At 41.2% G+C, this 21,946-nt stretch overlaps 1 protein-coding gene across 1 annotated transcript in view; it reads right to left on the minus strand.

Moving 5' to 3' along the window:
* Nucleotides 1-21,946, minus strand: part of ube3a (ubiquitin protein ligase E3A) — an 87,658-nt gene that overhangs the window by 53,825 nt on the left and 11,887 nt on the right. Inside the window, exon 2 of the mRNA XM_072477213.1 lies at nucleotides 8,080-8,124. Within this exon, the coding sequence (XP_072333314.1) occupies nucleotides 8,080-8,124 (45 nt within the window). The remainder of the gene's footprint in view (nucleotides 1-8,079; nucleotides 8,125-21,946) is intronic.

Consider the following 21,946-nt stretch of genomic DNA (forward strand, 5'->3'; position numbering starts at 1 on the left):
ATAGTTTTAAAAGCACTCTCGTGGAACTGAACCATCCTTCCGATGTCCCATCAGTTCATCAAAAACACCTGTAAAACTTAACCATCTTTCCGATGTCCCATCAGCTTAATTTTCTAATCCCCAGACTGACCTTTGATTTCGTCGAGACGATCTTTCCGTACCACCTGCGAGTGACCAGATCAATCAGACCATGAGAAGAGGGGAAAACCAATGTGTGATCATTTTCCAGCTGCACACATTGTGGGCCCGTTTCCACTTTCCTTGTCCAACATCAGTCTAATTCTGATTTCGCAGTTGGTCGGTGACCGTCTGAAGAAATCCCGGGTTTTCGGCACCAAATGACAATATTAATTTCTTTACCCGTCAGTCTGGCCTCAATAAAACTCGAGATGGATTTGTAGGTATAGTATTATTTATTTTTAACCAACTTGCAAGTCTGACTCGCTTCATAGAGACACAGAACACAGAAACGGTCTCCTGGACCCCTCGGAAAACGAATGAGGTCGGAGACAAAGAGATCTCTGCAAATACATTCAAATGGCATCAAGTTTCACATACAAGATTCCCATAGGTCATCCTATACCCCTCCTGACCTGGCCATACATCCTGATTGGCTCACTTCGCATTCCTTAACCCTGGGCCTCTTGTTACCCAGCATCTTTTTCCCATCCTCCACCAGACACCCCTCCCCCCTTCCTTGCCATGCTTTCTGAAATCCTTTGTGCTTTGTCCTTCGTGAACTCACTAGAATTAAACTGGCCTACATCTACATTACTGTAACTAATATTTGAACTAACTATTTTATATCACATTCGTCATTTCTCTCTCTCTTTCATTTTCCTCTCTCTCTCTCTCTTTCGTATTCAAGCTGCTTGAATTCTTTCTCATGTTCCATTTGTTTAATTTGCAACTGAATTTATTCTATTTCCAATGAGTCAAACTGTATCTCAGGCAACTTTAAATGCTTAGCCACCACCATAATTACCTCATCTTTTCGCATTTTGTCAGATAATGTTAACTGCAATGTTTTTGCCAAATCTAACAGTCTGCTTTTAGTCTCTGTCCGTAAGGTACTGCGTGTGACCGTCTCCACCCCCAAAAACTTCTGAGCCTCTAAAAGAGCCATTGTCCACAACACACTCCCCACTTAAACTAAAATACCACACCTGAAAAACACCCACAATATGCTCACCCCTCACTGTCTTTAAGTTCACTAAGCCAATCCAATAGATAAGACTTTTATCCCTCTCGAGCCCCCAAATTGTTATGGGCCAGGGTTTAGAGAATCCCAAAGTGTATCATGGAGTTCACCTGACCCACAACTTCTACTAGTTGTGGTATGGGGAGCACACGGCCCACTCTACAGGTTTGGTACAGCAGAAATGGAAAAGTATTTTTTAAAAGCAAAACAATGTTTATTCTATGAACTCAAGTTAACCTTTTTAAAACATAGTGAACATCTTAGCAACCATTACTTCAAATACAACCCCCAAAGACTACAACACTAAGTAAACCTTTAAACTGTCCTTTTTAACATCCATACGACTTAAAAACAAAACCTTTATCAGAAGCACATCAGTTAAAGTCACTACTGAAAACATTTATAATTCTGAATTCACCAAATTATCACGTGATAGTCTTTTGACTGCAGAGAGAACAACTGCTTGGTCTGACTTCAGCTCCAACACTGAAAACTAAACTAAAACCCACCCTGCAACCTGCTCAAAAATGAAAGTAGAAAGCGGACAGACAGCCCAGCTCCACCCACTCTGACATCACTGCAGTAGTAAACACCCATTTCTTAAAGGTACTCTCACATGACACCAACTCACATTTAGCCTTTCAGAAACAAATAAAAGGACAACCTACAACCTTTACTCTGGGCCAACTGAATTCAAAACCTAGAATTTGTTCATACTTGAAATTAATTATTAAGCCTAGTAAGGGATTTATAACCAAATTTTTATGAGCACTTTGGATAGTTTTGTCTCTTTTCGAGTTGGTTTCTTTTAAACTGGGCAGTGAGATTTTAATAATTCTTTTAATAATTCTTTCACAACAACATGCTTTCTGCAAAACAAGAATTAAACTGGTCATGCCACGAAAGAAGCAATTTCAAATCCTCAAAATCACTTATGCATCCTTTTTGCTTACCATTAAAACTTTCAATTAAATATCAAGCATTTCCAACGCAGTCACATCGTTCACATTTTGCGTCTTTCCCTTTTATCCCCTTGGCTGGTGTGTACCATTTACAACTCTCAAAACTAAACAATTCTAATGGAACAGATGTCATGCAGAACTCTCCAAAACATCTGGATTCCTATTCAATAAACAGCATTTCAATTCTTCATATGCCAAAATGTATTCATGTTAGCACTCATGAACTTTTCAACCATTTCTAAAATTAACAAGGAACAAAGTAGACGGGTCACCAAATTTTCATATCCTAGAATAAAGATTACTTAATATTCAAACATTATCATTTCCATTTGGGCCAGCAAATTCAGCGCACAGTTCTACAGTCCAAGCTGTTCTAAACAAATCTATTAAATGAAAACTTGCAAGTCACTGAGCAAAAGTAATTCTCCAGAGATAATTCTCACTTCATTTAGGCTTTCCTCAACGTAATCCGAAATACCCTGCAATTTCAAATGTTTGATAACCTTCAGTGATCTTGTCCTTAACCAAGCTATGAATGCAGTTAAATCACCCATGCAAATTAGATGCAGCCATTACCTTAGCGGTTAAAACAACCAAGAAATCCATTCAGACAGGAAAAACACCAAGGAATCCTTTTAGATGCTTTCCTTGCATGTGGAGTTAAAATAATATTAAAGGGGGAATTTAGAGCTAAAAACTGAATGCAAATGCTTTGAGTTGTGAGCTGCAGCATTTCTTGACCAGCACAAACAGCAAGAACCCAGTGGAGACATGGACAAAGCCCTTTAGAGAGACAGTTATTACCATCACGGACCAGACCCCAACAGTTGCTTGGGCACTGGACAGAAATCTAATATTTAATTTAATTTGTAAGACTGAGGAAAGGATACCTTGCTCTAGGAGGGATTGCATGCACAAATAGGGATATGGTATATTAAAATAATCTTTATTATTAATACGGGATTAAAATAACTTTTAACCTCATACAAGAAAACTTACAATTACTCATTGGACAATGCCTAATACAACGAAACAATAAATCGTAACTGCTTTCTTTTATCTCCCCTCAAGCAAAACACACCACGGGTCAAAATCCATTTCTAAACACAGTAAGCAGACCCAGGAATACTTGCTTAGAGATCCTTTTAAAAGACCGATTGGAGAGAGAAATCCAGCCAGGAAACAACCTGCAGTTCTTTCCCGCCTCAGAGTACTATTCCCCTTAATGTCCAGCGGTGTGCAGGTTAGGTTATGGGGATAGGATGGGGAAATGTAAATGGGCCGAGTGCTCATTCGAAGGGTTAGTGCCAACCTGATGGGCCAAATGATCTCCTTCTGCACTGTCGGGATTCTATGTACCGGCCAACCTTTGAGAACCTGCTCCTGTCCTGCTGACAGGTAAATCTTTAATTCACTGTTTTGAGAGTAGTGCTGGTCTGTCCACAGATAAATCTTAACTGAACTTCAAAACTGCAATCTCAACATCTGACGGCTTCAGCCCCTGGCTCTTCCTATTAACTACATCATCTTACTATGCTAAACACAATGTCTCTAATTATCTACTCCCGAGGGAACCTCACTTACATAAACAAAATTCCATTAGCCGAATTTTTATGATGCTTTATTGCACCTCTATATCCAAAAACCAGCTGTCTTTCAAACCAGGACATTGATAAAAGTGATTCTTATTGATCAAGAATTAATGAACATCAATATCAAGCAACATTGGGCAATCAGTTACACAATCGGCTCAAGCACCTATCCAGCATGTAATGAAGGTTGTATAGATGATGTCAAAATAGACATCAATAGTTTCTAATATAGCTTTTGGATCAGTGAGACAGATTGAGATGCAACAATTAGCCGGTGGCCAGCACGAACATTGCTTAAATATTTCCCACTATCTCGGTCTTTAGCTTTGACAAAGGGTCATCTGGACTCGAAACATTAGCTCTTTTCCCTCCCTACAGATGCTGAGATTTTCCAGCGTTTTCTTTTTGGTTTCAGATTCCAGCATCTGCAGAAATTTGCTTTTATCCAACAAGGTTGTCCTTTACTTTGGTCAGTCTCTCTCATTAGAGCCCCATTTCTCCCCTTCTCTGCCTCCCACCCACTGTACTGCTCACTCTCATTCTCCTTTTCCCTGGCTCAGTCATTCTTTTCCTCCTACTATGCTTCCAACTTGCTGACTCAAAATCCTTTCCTCCAGCTGTATCGCACTCCACTTATCACATTTGTGTACTAATCTTCCTCCTATGCTTTGTTCGTTCCTTTTCTATTCATTCTCACCCATTTTACATCTTGGCTTCCTTCCCACAACTTCACTTAGACTCTTGCGCTTCCCACCTTTTCATCCAGTTGTCATTGCCTCCTCCCCTATTTTCAAATGTCCCGTCTTGCTCCCTACAAACTCCCTCAATCCCCTCAGGCATCAACTCTAATCTGGCAGCTCATTTACGCTTTATTCCCTCCGTTTGGTTGGCTGGTTTACACAGTCTCTTACTATTCCCCGACCATAACTGGTCGTCTCTTTCTCCACCCCCCCCAATCTTGCACCAGCTCACTCCTCCTCCCTTTCCACTGCATCTCTCTTTCTATGCTTCAAATTTACCTCCTCCTCATTGCCGCACTTTATTTTTAGAATCAGTGATTACGGAATAAAGGAAGCCATTTGGTCCATTGTGTCAGATGTCAATCTTCATCTAATTTGATTAATTCCACGTGATATCAAGAAACTGTTGCAACGAGTGGATTCTGCCAAGACTATGGGCCCTGACATTTTGACAATAGTACTGAAGATTTGTGCTCCAGAACTAGCTGTGTCCCTTGCCAAGTTATTCCAGTACAGCTACAACACAGGCATTTACCCGCATTGTGGAAAATTGCCCAGCTATGTCCAGTCCATGAAAATCTAATTCAGCCATCAGTCTACTCTTGATCGTCAGCAAAGTGGTGGAAGGGATCATCAACCACATAAATTTACTCCCTATAACCTGCTCATTGACGCTTGGTTTGGATGCTGCCCGGGCCACTCAGCTCCCGAATTCATTATAGCCTTGGTCCAATCGAGCAAAACTAGGCAAACCAGCTAAACCCCACAGGTCAGAGAGATTTCCCTTGACATCAAGGCAGCATTTGAGAGTATGGCATCAAGTAGCCCTGGCAAAATTGGGGGTAATTGGGAATCTATCATAGGAAAATTGTTAGAAGCTATTATTAAATTTACTAAAGCAGGGCACCTTGAAAAATATACGGCAATCAGGCAGAGTCAACGTGGTTTTGTGACAGGAAAATTCCAGCCTTCCCAAGGCTATCCAAATAGCGAGAGATTGCAGAATTCTGATTCAGAGGGAGCTGGATGCCCTGGTACATGAATCATAAGAGGCTAGTATGCATGTGCAGCAAGTAATTAGGAAAGCCAATAGAATGTTATTGTTTATTGTGAGGGAAATGGATTAGAAAGTAGGGAGGTTGCTTTCAACTATATAAGGAATTAGTAGACCACGCCTGGAGTACTGTGTACAGTACTGGTATCTTTATTGAAGGAAGAATGCAAATGCGTTGGGAACAATTCAGAGGACGTCTACTAGACTAATACCTGGAATGTGCGGGTTATCTTATGAGGAAAGGTTGGACAGGTTAGGCTTGTATCTGCTGGAGTAAGAATAGACTTGATCGAAACACACAAACTTCTGAGGGATCTTGACAGGGTGGATGTGGACAGGATATTTCCTCCTGTGGGTGAATCTAGAACCAGGGCTCACTGTTTAAAAATAAAGGGGCATTCATTTAAGACAGAGATGAGGAGAATTATTTTCTTTCAAAGGGTCGTGAGTGTTTGTAATTCTCTTCCTCAAAAGGTTGTAGAAGCAGAGCCTTTAAATATTTTTAAGACAGAGCTCGGTAGATTCTTGACTAACAAAGGGGTGGAAGGTTATTGGGAGTAGGCAGGAAATGTGGGGTTGAAGTTACAACCAGATCAGCCATAATCTTATTGAATGGCGGAGCAGGCTCGGAGGGGTGAGTGGCCTACTCCTGCATCCAATTTGTATGAATTGGGAGGAAACCGCTCCACAGGTTGGAGACATACCTAGCACAAAGGAAGATGGTTGTAGTTGTTGGAGGTCAATCATCTCAGTCTCAGGGCTTCACTGCAGCAGTTCCTCAGGGTAGTGCCTATGCCCAAATATCTTCAGCTGCTTTATTACACCAGAAGGTCAGAAGTGGGGACATTTGATGATGATTGCACCATGTCGAGCACCATTCAGGACTCCTCAAATACTGGAGCAGTCCGGGTTCATGTGCACCAAGGCCTGGGCAATGTTCAGGCTTGGGTGGAGTTGTGCCAAGCAAGTGTCAGGCAATGACCATCTCCAATAAGAGAGAATGCAATCATTTCCTCATGATAGTCAATGGAATGACTATTACTGAATCCCCCATTATCAACATGCTGGGGATACACTTGACCAGAAACTGAAATGGAAATTATTGCTGGGGCCATAAGAGCTGGGAATTCTGCAGAGAGTAACTAACCTCCTGGTTCCCCAAAGCCTGACATCTACAAGTCACAAGTCAAGAGTGTGATGAAATACTCTCTACCTGTCTGGATGGGTGCAGCTACAATAACACTCAAGCTTCACACCATCCAGGAAAAAGCATGCCACTTTACTGACACCCCATGCAACACCTTTAACATCTACTCCCTCCACTACTGATGCACGTTGGCAGCAGTGTATACCATTCACAAGATGTACTGCAACAACTCACCAAAGTCTCTTTCACTAGCACCTTCCAAATCTGCGACCTCTACCACCCAGAATGAGAAGGACAGCTGATGCATGGGAACACCACCACTGCTCCACTTGGACTTGGAACTGGATCGCCATTCCTTCACTGTGGCTAAATCAAAATCCTGTAACTCCCTCCTTAATAGCATCATGGATTGCAGGGGTCCATGTAGGCGACTCACCATCGCCTTCTCAAGGGCACTTAGCATTGGGCAATACCAGTGAAAGGATTTTTTTTTTTTTTTTTTTTTTTAAATTGCGCTGTTTTATTACGTAACATGCAAATAATAATCATTTAATCACAAGCCTAAGGGGAAAATTACAGTTCTCTGGTTAATCAAATAAAGTCTTTCCAGTATTTGGCTGCCTTGTTGGCCCCTAAATAAGACATATTGGCATGGGCTATCCTGGTTATGCATCATTAAAAATGTGACAAACTATGTGAATGATTTAGAGCATTTTAAAAAGCTATTGCAACACAAGTTAAATAATAACACGACTAATCCCAGGGCTGCATCAGAAGGAACCAACCAACCTACTGAGATACTACCTAGGTTGTACGCCCCAGCAGTTGACTGATCAATCAAACACCGTGTTCCTTTGGAAGATTGCAACATGTAGAGTACCGAACATACTCAACCAGCCTGCACTTGCAAAAACCAAAACAGAACATTTACCATTCAATGTGATTCCACAAATTTGGCAGCATAATAAACCCAAGTGTGCTAACAGCTACACTAAGCGCCAATTTAAAATAATCAATCAAGCTCGTAACATGGTTCATTTACACTTGCTAGAAGCGACATACAGGGACCATGCTCTACAAACCAAGGAAACCAAACCTCGCACCCTTTTTGAATTACCAGGGAACCTAGTTTTGTGTTGCTTTCTTTATGGCAAAGTCTTGGCCCGATTCAGCATTCCAACTGTTGTAACTGTTTGAAATTTGGTATTCCTGTATTTGTCCTGAGTCCAAGATGAAAAGCTCTGGCATCATGCTGCTCTTTTCAGCAATATTCAAGTTATCTACTGACAAGTGATTGTTTGTCATTGTGTTCCTAACTGAAAGCATGGAAACTTGATAATGGATTTAGCCTACAATATAATAATAAAAATGAAAATTACTCACATTCGGCTTGCTGTGTGGTTATTTGCTAAAGGTTCTCCCTGTTCACTGCAATTAAAAGAAACAATGTAATTACTAGACGAGTACATGCTGAGAACGACCGTCATCCACAGGTGAGCTGTTTTGTTACAGAATAGATCAGTTTTTAAGAAGAACACCGATATGGCAGTACATCAATTTAAATCAATGCTCAGGCAGGCTTCAGAATATTTAATACCCATGATCACTGGAAACCGTTTAAAACGTAGACACCCAAATATGCTGCTGAAACAAATTTCTTGGATACAAAAATTGATTCATTCTGGCTACATCATTCAAAGAAAGCCCCAGCTTGGAAGTACAGCCCATTGTTTATCATCTTTCCACTTCGTTTGTGGCGGTTTTCATAGATTTCATAGAATTTACAGTGCAGAAGGAGGCCATTCGGCCCATCGAGTCTACACCAGTCCTTGAATGAGCACCCTACATAAGCCTGCACCTCCAGCCTATCTCCATAACCCAGCAACCCCGCCTAACCTTTTGGACACGACAGGGCAATTTAGCATGGCCAATCCACCCAACACACACATCTTTGGACTGTGGGAGGAAAGAGTCATCAGTGGTGCTATGAAGCGGCACTTAACTCAGCAATAAGCTGCTCACTGCGGTTCAGTGGGGGCTCCACTAGGGTCACTCAGCTCCTGACCTCATTAAATTGAAGTATTGATCCAAACATCGACAAAAGAACTGAACTTGAGAGGTGAGGTGACATTGACTGCCCTTGGCATCAATGCAGCATTTGACCAAGTATAGCATCAAGGAGCCATAAGACGTAGGAGAAGGCCATTCTGCTCCGCCATTAAATGAGATCATAACTGAGCTGATGATCTTCAACTCCACTTTCTCGCCGTATCCCCATAAATACTGGAGTCCCTTACTGATTAAAAATTTGCAGTCCATAAATTTGATGAATTCAGCTAAATAGCTAAGGAAATAATAACAAAGGTGGTCCTGGACTTCTCCAGCATTTGGCAGTGCTATTGCACTTGTTACTTCACTGGCGCCAAAATTAGGCTGTTGTCAGAGACAATAGTTCAGTCTGATTAAGCGCAGACTACTTCTGATACTGTTCACGTATCAGGAATTCAGTCTCAACAGTTAAATAGAACAAAACCTATAGTACTGGGGGAGGGGGAGCTCTTGAAAATGAATAAATGCAATAGACAAGTTGAAAATTTGAATATATATTTTATTCCCTGATCATGAATTCATATGGGAGTAGACTCTCATAGGAAAATGAACTCAGTAGAAATTCAGTCTCAAATATAAATCCAGTGCCTAGGACTTGCTAATGCTGTAAGTATTTCTGTATACCTGCACAACTAGATTGCAATGAGAAGTGAAACCCAGATCATTCTAAATTCTAGTGAAAGCACTACCTTTGGAACACCCAACTACAGAATTGCACTGTCGCCGGACTGAACGGTCCATCCTCCTCATCCTAAATTTCAGAAATGCATAAATATAATCTGAAAAATCTAAATCACATCAATTAAATTGGCCAACTGTAAAGATTTTGAATTGTTGACTGGGAAAGTGGATCTTTGCCAAGTCATATGTATGTGATTTATTGGAAACCATGTAGCATGCTTCCCTTCTTTAGAAGGTGATGGAACTATGTTTCATTCTGGCAGAAAGAACGGAACGGTTTTACTGGCAATTGCACCAAGAATGTTTGACTAAACGTTGGCAAGAGACAAAACCCAGTAAATACAGTTTTATCCTGACCACAGCAAGATGAGGATATTGTTTCCATTGCAAGATTCAGACCTTGCATAGGCAAGTGACTCCAAATTTTATGGCAATCATTTAATAGCAAAATGTCATCGACTATTCCAAATGTATGACGGCGAACTTGTGATAAATAAAAAATGGTGATCATTACTTCCAAGTAATTAATCTGAAGATGTGCAGCATGAATACGAGGGCTTAGAAGAGGCAATTTACTGAAAAGTAAACTGGACATCAGATTAAAGATACAAACGTAGATCACAATTTGCATTCCTCATCATGCATCCTATTTTATAGCTTTCAAGAAAAATGCCTCCAGACCTCTTAAGCATATAGAAGGATTTTTCTGGAGTGACAAGCACAATGATATGCCAACATGCTATAACCAAAAAGTATGCTGTGTACCAATTCTTTTCATACCACAAATTCTTGATCAAGTCACCGGGAGAATACAGTTGCAAAGCATTTTTTTCCAATCAAAAAAGACAAATGAAAAATCAGGACTTTTACGTAGCTCAAAGTAATGAGTCCAGGCTGAGCCCTGAGAGTAGGCTGGGCATGATACAAAGCATTTTAGCTGAAGTAAGGCAAAATTAGAAGAGGCTTCTTTCTTTTAATACCGAAATGGGGATGGAGAGAAATCATAGCTTAGTTTCATCTACCCAAGTATATTTGTGCTGACTGGACTTATGCTCACAAGGTACTGGCACAAAATGCATTGCTAGCTTTTGAAGTCATTGTTGCTTCACTTTGTCAACTTTCCTCGAGTTGTCTTCGACTAATGGAAGGGATCAGAAAATTCCAATTTATTCCCTCCACCTGCCTGTACAATTTGTCCATCACTAAATTTAACCACCCAAATCTTCTGTAGCTGGTAAACCAGCAATTAATCCTCCAGAATAAAGTTGCAGAATAAAGTTTGCCCAGAAGGCACCATAAGACAACTTCTGAACATGCACACATCACAGATGTCTCATCAGTGGTCCTGGCAGTACAAGAGTTGTCAAAATGGTAACTAGTTTAATTGTGGATGTCCAGTGACACATCACATTGTGCAGTGAGCGAATTCAATTTCTAATTATTTTCATTTAGAAGTTTGTAACTTTACACTGTTTTAACAATGACAATTTGAAATGGGTATTGGAAGTGCTATTTATAGAACATTTACAAAACTCAAATACATATTTGACTCCTCTACTGTCCGACCTTGCGATATTTCACTTTATCCTAGCTCTCCAATTTGTCCCAAGTCCAGCTGTCCTGTTATGTTCTAACTTTGTAGTCTGTCACGACTGTATATCATGTTGTCCCTGATCGACTGCATATCATGTCCCAATTCTCTGCCTTTGCCAAGTGTTACCACAGTCTCTGATCTCCTTCCCACTTCAATCAATGTTAACAGCCAAAAGACATCTACTGCTGACTGGGAGTGTGCATCGTGGTAGCATTACAGGTTTGTTTAGATAATAAAAGTTGAAATGCAAGACGGAAAAATTGCAAAAAAATTATGCATCTTTCTAAGAAGTTAACAGTGGAGAGATGAAACAAGTTGGAAAAGTAAAACATGACAAAATAGTTCATCTGTAGTTTACAATAGGCCTGCATTTATAATGCTTTTAATGCAAGAAAAAAATCCCAGGGTATTTCTGAGGCATTGGAAAAATAGAACAGAAAATGCTTAAAAGCCTGGTCAGAAGTGGGATTGAAACGGGGTCTTAAGACAGAAGTGAAGGCATAAGTTAAGGTATAGAAGAATGCATGGATGAATTCCATAATGGAGTGAGACTGCTTGGCCATCAATGATGGGGGACGGGGCAAAGGGACAAGAAACACATCGCAGGAAGACAACGTTTGGTGGTGGGGTGCACAGAAAGGGATGGGTTGTAAGGCTCAAAGCTAATAAAAATGTGAGACCATATTTGAGGAATTGGGGGAAAACACATTTCCCTGAGGAAAACAAAACCATTTTGGATAAAACGAAACTCAAAAAAAAGTTTGCGTAAGCGGATATCATTTTGTAGTTTCACTACTTTAACTTATGGCAAATATTTTTCATGTTAAAATCTTTAGTTGCAAAAAAAATGCTGATTTTGTCTTTCCATTCTGGCAACTACAAAAACATTTAGGACTTAAATCGGTTTTAACTAAGGATGTTTCCCTTCATCCACTATATTTACATTCATAACATATTTATATGCTAGTAGATGAAGCGGGAACAAAAAGACAAATGCTGTTCCTTTGTTCTTCTTGATAGAAGCTTTGCTGTTTATCCATGGATCTTAAATTAATGTTGAATTTATTTCTTAGAAGTTGGATTGCAGCAATTGCTAACGATCAAGGAAAACAGTTTAAGGAGAATTAAGAACAGTCAATAAATGCTGATCTCACCAGCAATATCCACATTCCATGAACAAATTTTTTAAAAATCTGCATTAGGCTGACACAACTATTCAATCTTGATTAGTTGCAGAATTAGTAGGGATTTTGCAACACTGTAAGCTACTTCTTTTGCGATTTCAACATGTTCCAAAGTGCTTCAGAACTAGTTAAGTACTTTTGAAGTGTAGTCACTGTTGTATTGTAGAGAAATATAGCAGTCATCGTGCACAAGGTTGCCACAAACTGCTTTGAACTGGTGTTGGTCGAGAGATAAATGTTAGCTTGGGACACTTGGAAAACACTCTGCTCGATTTCAAATAGTGCCATAGGGCCTTTTCTGTATGTTTTAATGTCTCATCAGAGCGACAGCACCTCCAACAGAGCAGCACTGTGCTAACGTGTCAGCTCGGATTGTGCGCAAGTTTCTGGGATGGAGCTAAACTGCACAACGTTTTGACTCAGATGCACATGCTCCTCAGATGCACATGCTATTCACTGAGCCAAAGCAGACACCGAAACAGAAGTTAACCATGGATTTTCTTTCAGTAATTTCTGCCCCACACAGGTTTTGTCCAGCGCACAGCTGAGCTGCACTACAATTTCATAATATCTCAACGGAATATCTGTACAATCGCACTTTGTCAAGATTATATTGTGATATCTCACTTAAATATAAAAAGTCCAGCAGAAATTTGCCCAGAGTGCAAATCAGGAAATGACCGACTTCAAACACCCCATCCTACTCAGCCACCTGTAATTCCTGCATCAGGTTCAACAGAGGATTAGTTTGGTCCAGTCAACTTCAGTATTAAAAGGACTATAAAAATCCTTTGAATCTCTATTTATCATAGATCAGGTTGCACAAGTTGACAGGTGGAAGCCTCCTAGAATCATGTAAATGCCAGTGTGGGTGAGAGTGACGTCCATTTTGAAATGCTTTTTAAAATGGTAATTCATATTGTGGCAGTTTATTGAATGAATTGTGGTTAACGGCATTTTTATACAAAGTATTTTAAAACCAAATTCATTGCCTTTAACATATAACGTAAATCATTGAGTCACTTTGGTTATGGCATCATCATCATAATCCCACTGTTGATCAGGTGTGGCCCTTTCACTTTCAAAATGACCTCTCAACAACAAATCTTGGATATTCTGGATTTCCTGGTCGGTCTCAGCATCCCACAATTTGATAATGGGACCACACAAAAACATTTAGCAGGGGAGCATGCATATTTTCACTTCTTAGGGTTTTTCGCTCTCAAGTATCACTTACACCATTCGGCGCGAACATGATTCTTAAAATGGCTTGCTGAGGCATGCATCCAAAAGGTTGAACTATGGATGGTAGACCCCTTCTTTTAACTGCAGTATGGGTGCTATTTCTTTGCAGACATTTCTTAATTTCATCGGTTATAGGTGATTGGCTTACGGCCCACATTAATAAAGTGGCATTTTTTTAATGTAGGACAACAGAACACTTAATCCATAAACTTTTGATCCAAAATACAGGCGATATAGGCCATTCGACCCATCGGGTCTGCTCCGTTATTCAATTAGATCAGGGCTGATCATCTACCTCAATGCTACTTTCTCACACTTTCCTCGTATCACTTGATCTCATTAGTATTCAGCGATCTATTAATTTCTATTTTGAATATGTTCAATGATTTGAGCTGCCATTGCCCGAGGTAGAGAATTCAATAGCACTCCACCCTCATACATCCAATGTTGGTCACAGCTATGCACAAAAACTTCAGTAGGGAACTTGATGTTCAGCATATTTATATTTGAAAATTGCCACAGGTTTTAACTTTGTTCAGTCACCCATTTAGGCAAGTACCATCATGAATCTGATTTTCTAATGTACCATCTTTTCCACAAGAACTGCTTTTGAACCATTGCTACAGTTTGGCTGCTGGGCATACTGAATCTCGGGATGAGGTCCTACAAGCTGAATTCAGGGAGTTAGGAGTTAAACTAAAAAGTAGGACCTCAAAAGGTAGTAATCTCAGGATTGCTACCAGTGCCACGAGCTAGTCAGAGTAGGAATGTCAGGATAGATAGGATGAATGCGTGGCTCGAGAGATGGTGCAAGAGGGAGGGATTCAAATTCCTGGGGCATTGGAACCGGTTCTGGGGAGGTGGGGCCAGTACAAACCGGACGGTCTGCACCTGGGCAGGACTGGAACCAATGTCCTGGGGGGGGGGGGGGGGGGGAGAGGTTGCTAGAGCAGTTGGGGAAGGTTTAAACTAATATGGCAGGGGGATGGGATCCAATGTAGGAAGTCAGAGGGAAGTAAAACAGGGCCAGAAACAAAAAGCAGTAAGGGGGAAAGTGTAAGGCAGAGAAGCTATAGTCAAAAATCAAAAAGGTCCACAGTACAGGGTACAATGACTGAGGAGAGTGTGAAAAGGGAGGTGGCCAATGTAGGATTGAGGGTGTTGTACCTAAACGCGCGCAGGATACGGAACAAGGTAAATTGAAATTGGCCGGTATGATGTTGTGGGCATCACAGAGATGTGGCTGCAAGGGGATCAGGGCTGGGATCTAAATATCCAAGGATATACGTCCTATCGAAAGGACAGGCAGATGGGCAAAGGGAGCGGGGTTGCATTGTTAGTACGGAATGAAGTTAAATCGATAGCAAGGAGCGATATAGGATTAGAAGGCATAGAATTTGTGGGTAGAGTTGAGGAATCGCAAAGGTAAAAAGACCCTGATGGGAGTTATGTACAGGCTGTGGGGCAGAAGACATGTAAAAAAGGCAATATTACAATAATCATGGGGGACTTCAATATGCAGGTGGACTGGGAAAATCAGGTTGGTAGTGGATCCCAAGAAATGGAATTTGTGGAATGTCTAAGAAATGTTTTTTGGAGCAGCTTGTGATAGAGCCTACTAGGGAACAGGCAATTCTGGGTTTGGTGATGTGTAATGAGGCAGATTTGATTAGGGAACTTAAGGTGAAGGAACCCTTAGGGAGCAGTGACCACAATATGATAGAATTTACCCTGCAGTTTGAGAGGGAGAAGCTGAAATCAGATGTAACAGTATTACAATTAAATAAGGGTAACTACAAAGACATGAGGAAGGAGCTGGCCAGAGTTGATTGGAGAGGGAGCCTAGCAGGGAAGACAGTGGAACAGCAATGGCTGGAGTTTTTGGGGGTTATTAGGGAGGCACAACAGAAATTCATCCCAAGGAGGAGGAAACATGCTAAGGGGAGGGCAAGACATCCATGGATGACGAGGGATGTCAAGGACGGCATAAAGGCTAAGGAAAAAGCATACAAAGTGGTGAAATTTAGTGGGAAACCAGAGAATTGGGAAGCCTTTCAAATCAAGCAGAGGACAACTAAAAAAGCAATAAGGGGGGAGAAGATGAAGTGCGACTGCAAGCTAGCTGGTAATATAAAGGAAGATAGGAAGAGATTTTTTTCAATTAAAAAAAGGAGAGGGGCAAAAATAGACATTGGACCACTAGAAAATGTGGCTGGAGAAGTAATAATAGGAAACAAAGAAATGGCAGATGAACTGAATAGTTACTTTGCATCAGTCTTCACGGTGGAAGACACCAGTGGGATGCCAGAGTTCCAGGAGAACCAGGGGGCAGAGGTGAGTGCAGTGACCATTACTAAGGAGAAGGTTCTGGGGAAACTGAAAGGTCTGAAGGTGGATAAGTCACTTGGACCGGATGGACTACACCCCAGGGTCCTAAAAGAGATAGCTGAGGAAATTGTGGAGGCATTAGCGATGATCTTTCAGGAATCACTGGAGGCAGGACGGGTCCCAGAGGACTGGAAGGTGGCTAATGTAACACCACTGTTTAAGATGGGAGGGAGGCAGAAGACGAGAAATTATAGGCCGGTGATAGGAATCGACTATTTCCTGATAGATCTGATAGTTAAAAGAAGGCTATTTAGTGTAAATATTAAGCCCCAGTTTTAATACACATTTTAAATTGAGGATTTCAGCACTCATTACCTCAGGTCATGATAAAACACAGCTTCAACCGGGACACAATAAGCCTGACACATGCATAAACTCATTGGAGATTAAAACAACATCTTTACTAAGCAAAGATGAAAAAGCTATTGTTCCAACAAACATATTTTCAAAGACAGTTTGACATTGAGACATGAGCTGTACCAGTAATCTGGATCAAGGATGAAGCAGGCACCATAGCAACATGAAGGCATAATGTGGATAAAGCGAAGTCAGCAGAAAACCAGTAGAAACTAGTCTTGATAATAGCACAGAATCGCATTCCATAACCTGCACAAATATTCAAACACGAATTGACAGCTAACCGTCGAATCAAATACATTTGATTCTAACCCAAACCAATTAGGACGACATAGAGATGTAGATAGATGGCTCAAGACAGATAAGATTTCCTATAAACATGACGGTCCATACGGCCATCTTGATCCAGGATCATTCTATACTTTGATCTAAACTATTCGCTATGTCTATTTTTCATATTTTCACTTTTCCACTCTAACTCTTGAAGTAAATGCAAGCTGTTTTGCTGTAAGCAAGAAACCATTTCTGTATTATTTGAAAGTTAAATTGTGTATAAGTTACTTCTCTTTAAGTCCTTTTGCTAGACGGACTTTATTGAGAATCGATTTAAGTTTCTCTTAATTGTAATCAAATAGAGACAATAAAGATTCTTGTTTGTATCCGAGAAGTTTAACTCAAATTTCTACTGAGTTTTAGTGTCACAAGACCTCACTAATTCCGCATGGCAGATCTCATCAGCCGGTCATTGGTGAGATTTTAGAGCCTGTTATTAAAGATGAGATCGCGAAGCACTTGGAAGTGCATGGTAAAATGGGACTGAGTCAGCACGGCTTTGTCAAAGGGAGGTCATGTCTGACAAATATGTTAGAGTTCTTTGAGGAGGTAACAAGCAAGTTAGACAAAGGAGAATCAGTGGACGTGATTTATTTAGATTTCCAGAAGGCCTTTGACAAGATGCCACATAGGAGACTGTTAAATAAGTTAAAAGCCCATGGTGTTAAGGGTAAGATCCTGGCATGGATAGAGGATTGGCTGACTGGCAGAAGGCAAAGAGTGGGGATAAAGGGGTCTTTTCAGGATGGCAGCCGGTGACTAGTGGTGTGCCTCAGGGGTCTGTGCTTGGGACTACCACTTTTTACAATATACATTAATGATCTGCAAGAAGGTACTGATGGCACTGTTGCTAAGTTTGCAGATGGTACAAAGATCTGTAGAGGGACAGGTAGTATTGAGGAAGCAAGAGGGCTGCAGAAGGACTTGGACAAGCTAGGAGAGTGGGCAATGAAGTGGCAAATGAAATACAATGTGGAAAAGTGTGAGGTTATATACTTTGGAAGGAGAAATCTAGGCAAAAGACTATTTTCTGAATGTGGAAATGCTTTGGAAAGCAGAAGCACAAAAGGACTTTGGAGTCCTTGTTCACGATTCTCTTAAGGTTAATGTGCAGGTTCAGTCGGCAGTTAGGAAGGCAAATGCAATGCTAGCATTCATGTTGAGAGGGCTAGAATACAAGAGCAGGGATGTACTTCTGAGGCTGTATAAGGCTCTGGTCAGACCCCATTTAGAGTATTGTGAGCAGTTTTGGGCCCCATATCCAAGGAAGGATGTGCTGGCCTTGGAAAGGGTCCAGAGGAGGTTCACAAGAATGATCCCTGGAATGAAGAACTTGTCGTATGAGGAACGTTTGAGGACTCTGGGTCTGTACTCATTGGAGTTCAAAAGGATGAGAGGGGATCTTATCGAAACGTACAAGATACTGTGAGGCCTGGATAGAGTGGACGTGGAGAGGATGTTTCCACTTGTAGGAAAAACTAGAACCGGAGGACACCATCTCAGATTAAAGGGACGATCCTTTAAAACAGAGACGAGGAGGAATTATTTCAGCCAGAGGGTGGTGAATCTGTGGAACTCTTTGCCGCAGAAGGCTGTGGAGGCCAATTCACTGAGTGTCTTTAAGGCAGAGATAGATAGGTTCTTGATTAATAAGGGGATCAGGGGTTATGGGGAGAAGGCAGGAGAATGGGGATGAGAAAAATATCAGCCATGATTGAATGGCGGAGCAGACTCGATGGGCCAAGTGGCCTAATTCTGCTCCTATGTCTTATGGTCTTATCTCAAGGGTGCGTCAGTCATGTTGCCGATTAACTTGATTGGTGGTCTAACGAACTGCTGGAAGTTGGCAGTCTGAACAAGTGTGGTCTTCTGCTTGTAATGGAAAATTGGAAAGAATATGACATTTGAAATAGGAAAGTAACACGGAGAATGCCTGAGACTTTAAATGAAAGGGAGAAGTCCCACAAGGGGTTAACAGCAGCAGCCTGTTTGAAAAGCAGACAACTTCACAGACAGGGGAGGAAAACAGGTAGGAACAATTCATTCTGATTTACAAGTTAAAAAAAGTAATTTGATCAACTTAAATTCTTAAGTTATATGAAAGTATTTCACAATTCTTTAAACAATTTTATTGAACAATTAAGAAAAAGAGCCAGAATCTAAAGTTTAAGATAAGGATTAACTGTTAAGTGTGAAAACTTGCCGACACCAGTAATAAGATGAGACAACTGATTTACAAATAAAGAAAACTAGAAGGTGACAAGGTTACACCATGACATACACCATTTTGACGTTAAAAGCTTTTAGAAAATTGCCGAGCCAGATAAGGATAGAGTCGAAGGGGGTAACCTGAACATGACATTAGCCTAACCCAAAGATGACCCGCGTAGAGTCTGAAAAATCATTAAAAGACATAAATCTGAAAGAATACTGACAGAGACACAGACAAATTTATTACCTGTCAAGCAAAGCGAGCAAGTTCAAAGTAACGGCGAGCTGGTGGAATGAAGCCACGCTGTTGCAAAGGCGCTACTCTTCTAACCGATAAGAAACTAACCTTCAACTGTTAGGCACAAATACCAGAAGGGTGTCATTTGTAAAAGTCAGACTGCAGAAATTGCTATAAAAACTCTGAAAAGTGAGCAGAGAAACCACTTCTACCTCGGTGATGGGACAAGCAGCATCTGAAGACCGAGCAGCCCAGAGAACCGAACAGAAGACCAAAAGTTAAAGAAAACTGATTGTCAAGAGAGACTTGAAAGTCTACAACTGGTCCGAACAAGAAAAGACCTTTTTAGCATTCTGTAAAAGTAGTTTTTACCTTTTTAAACTTGAAAATAACGTTAAGTTCAAATTGATAACCTGAAAGAGTGGTTATTATTTTCTTTAGAAAGTTTACTTTACTTTACTTAGCAAGCTGGACCAGTGTGTCAGCTACTAAGTGGTAAGTAAATAGAATTCTTCTATGAAGATATGGGTTATGCCGGGGGATAACTTGAAACATTAGTTTAACCCGAATAGCACCCACCTAAGTCTGCATAGGAGTCAGGGAGTGAGAATCCCTGTTCCCACCATTTAGAATATCTTGACCCTTTTTTGGTATAGGGGGAATTCTAAGAATAGTGGTGGGGTTTTAACTTCAGCTGCAACACTAGACTGTTTCTGTCCAAGTGGCTGCACCATCTTGCTATTGATTTGAAATTTTATGGACTCTACTTGATTTGCGTATATACACATTGCATTCCCGTCAATGATGTAAGCATTCTGACAATTATGAAAACTCATTCCGATACATGCTTCTCAAGATCAGGCCAGTGGCTCGTCCCTGTTCTGATGGAGCATTGAGTTGGCAATCTTCAGGGTAGATTGTTCCTTCTTCCAATCTTGCACCAGTTTTTCCACTAACACCCTTGCTGCAGCAGTTATTTGACAAGTTAACAAATGTTCTGACTTTTAGTTTGAAAGCAGCTTCATATTTCATTTATTTTGCTGGAGGACCCAATACCCCCATGCCTTACACACGGTTTTGAGTGGGCGCCTTAAAATCCCACGCATCATCTGTGCAAGGTAGCCCATTTCGCCTGCTTGATCCTAGGCATTGACTTAAAGTAAAAAGGTGGGCTTGGGGGTGATTGGATTTTTGCTGTTGAATTATTGGGTCATTTTAGGTGCCAGGATGACATATCTTGCCATGTACAATTTGTATGTGAAATGTGACAATCAAATGAAAGACGAAAGTGACCCGTTAGATTGGACAGATTTACAGGTTCAAAGAAATTTTGGGTACCTTTCCCCAAGTTTGCGAGTGCTCAATTGTAGCAGTGCGGATTTTAGGTACCCATTTCTATTTTGTTCCATGCCCGTTTATGACGGAATTGAGAGTGCCCATACAGGACCTCTATAAACCCAAGAAGGCTTTCATCCCTTCTAGATTATATCTGAACCCAGTCCCCAAGAGGTGCAGGCCTGTGTTCAAGACATCTTCCACTGCAAAAATTAAATACATCCAACATATTTCTGTGAACGAACTCCAGAATTCCATCAACGGTTTTTCCTTGATTTTAGAATTCAAACCGGTGAATTAATTTATGGACAAAATTCTAATGATGACATCCGTTGCTGATTAGTGCATTGAAGATACAGCCTGTGCCTCAATGCATTGTATTTTGAAATTTCCCCATTAAATGAATATAATTAACAAAATGAGAATGCAATCATTAAAATTGAATCAATTAACAGGATTAGACTGCACACCAAACTTCCGAGTAATAAGCTTGAAATACAATGGCATAGATTTTTCACAGTAAGAAGTCTTACAACACCAGGTTAAAATCCAACAGGTTTGTTTCAATCACTAGCTTTCGGAGCACTGCTCCTTCCTCAGGTGAATGAAGAGGTATGTTCCAGAAACATATATCGACAAAGTCAAAGATGCAAGACAATGCTTTGAATGGGAGCATTTGCAAGTAATTAAGTCTCACAGATCCAGGGATAGGGGTAACCCCAGGTTAAAGAGGTGTGAATTGTCTCAAGGCAGGACAGTTGGTAGGATTTCACAAGCCCAGGCCAGATGGTGGGGGATGAATGTAATACGACATGAATCCAAGGATGTATCTGGTGTATAACGTCGGTTGAAGGTCCTGTGCGGTGAGGAGGTCTTGTTCAAACTTGTGCATGAAGATGTTGGCATATTGAGGTGAGAATGAGATCCCAATGGCTGTTCCGTGCGTCTGGATGAAGAACTTGTTGTCGAAGGTGAAGACGTTGTGATCCAGAATGAAGCGGATGACTTGCAGAATTGTGTCTGGAGATTGGCAGTTGTCGGTGTTGAGCACTGAGGCTGTTGCAGCAATGCCGTCGACAACTGGGATTCTGGTGTAGAGTGACGTCCATTGTGATGAGGAATGTTCCTGGTTCAACTGGTCCACGGGTGTTGAGTTTCTGTAGGAAGTCCGTCGTGTCGCGACAGAAGCTGGGCGTTCCTTGTATGGGTTTCAAGATGCACTCGATGTAGCCAGAGAGGTTCTCACACAGGGTCCGATTGCCTGATACGATAGGCGGCCAGGTGCGTTGGTCTTGTGTATTTTCGGGAGGCAGTAGAGAACTCCAACGCGGGGAGTACATGGGATGAGAGCACGTAGGGTGCTCTGAAGGTCTGGATCAGTCTGTAGAGTTGGCGAGCGTGTTCCTCGGTCGGATCTGCGGGTAACTGTCTGTAGTGTTCCTGGTTGTTGAGTTGTTGGGACACCTCTTTGCAGTAGTATGTTCTGTTCAGTATGACGGTGGCCCCCCCCCTTTGTCTGCTGGTTTGATGATGAAATTGCGGTTGTTCTTGAGAGCGCAGATGGTGTTGCGTTGT

This window comes from Scyliorhinus torazame, chromosome 15 (assembly GCF_047496885.1).
Source record: "Scyliorhinus torazame isolate Kashiwa2021f chromosome 15, sScyTor2.1, whole genome shotgun sequence".
Classification (NCBI taxonomy): Eukaryota; Metazoa; Chordata; class Chondrichthyes; order Carcharhiniformes; family Scyliorhinidae; genus Scyliorhinus; species Scyliorhinus torazame.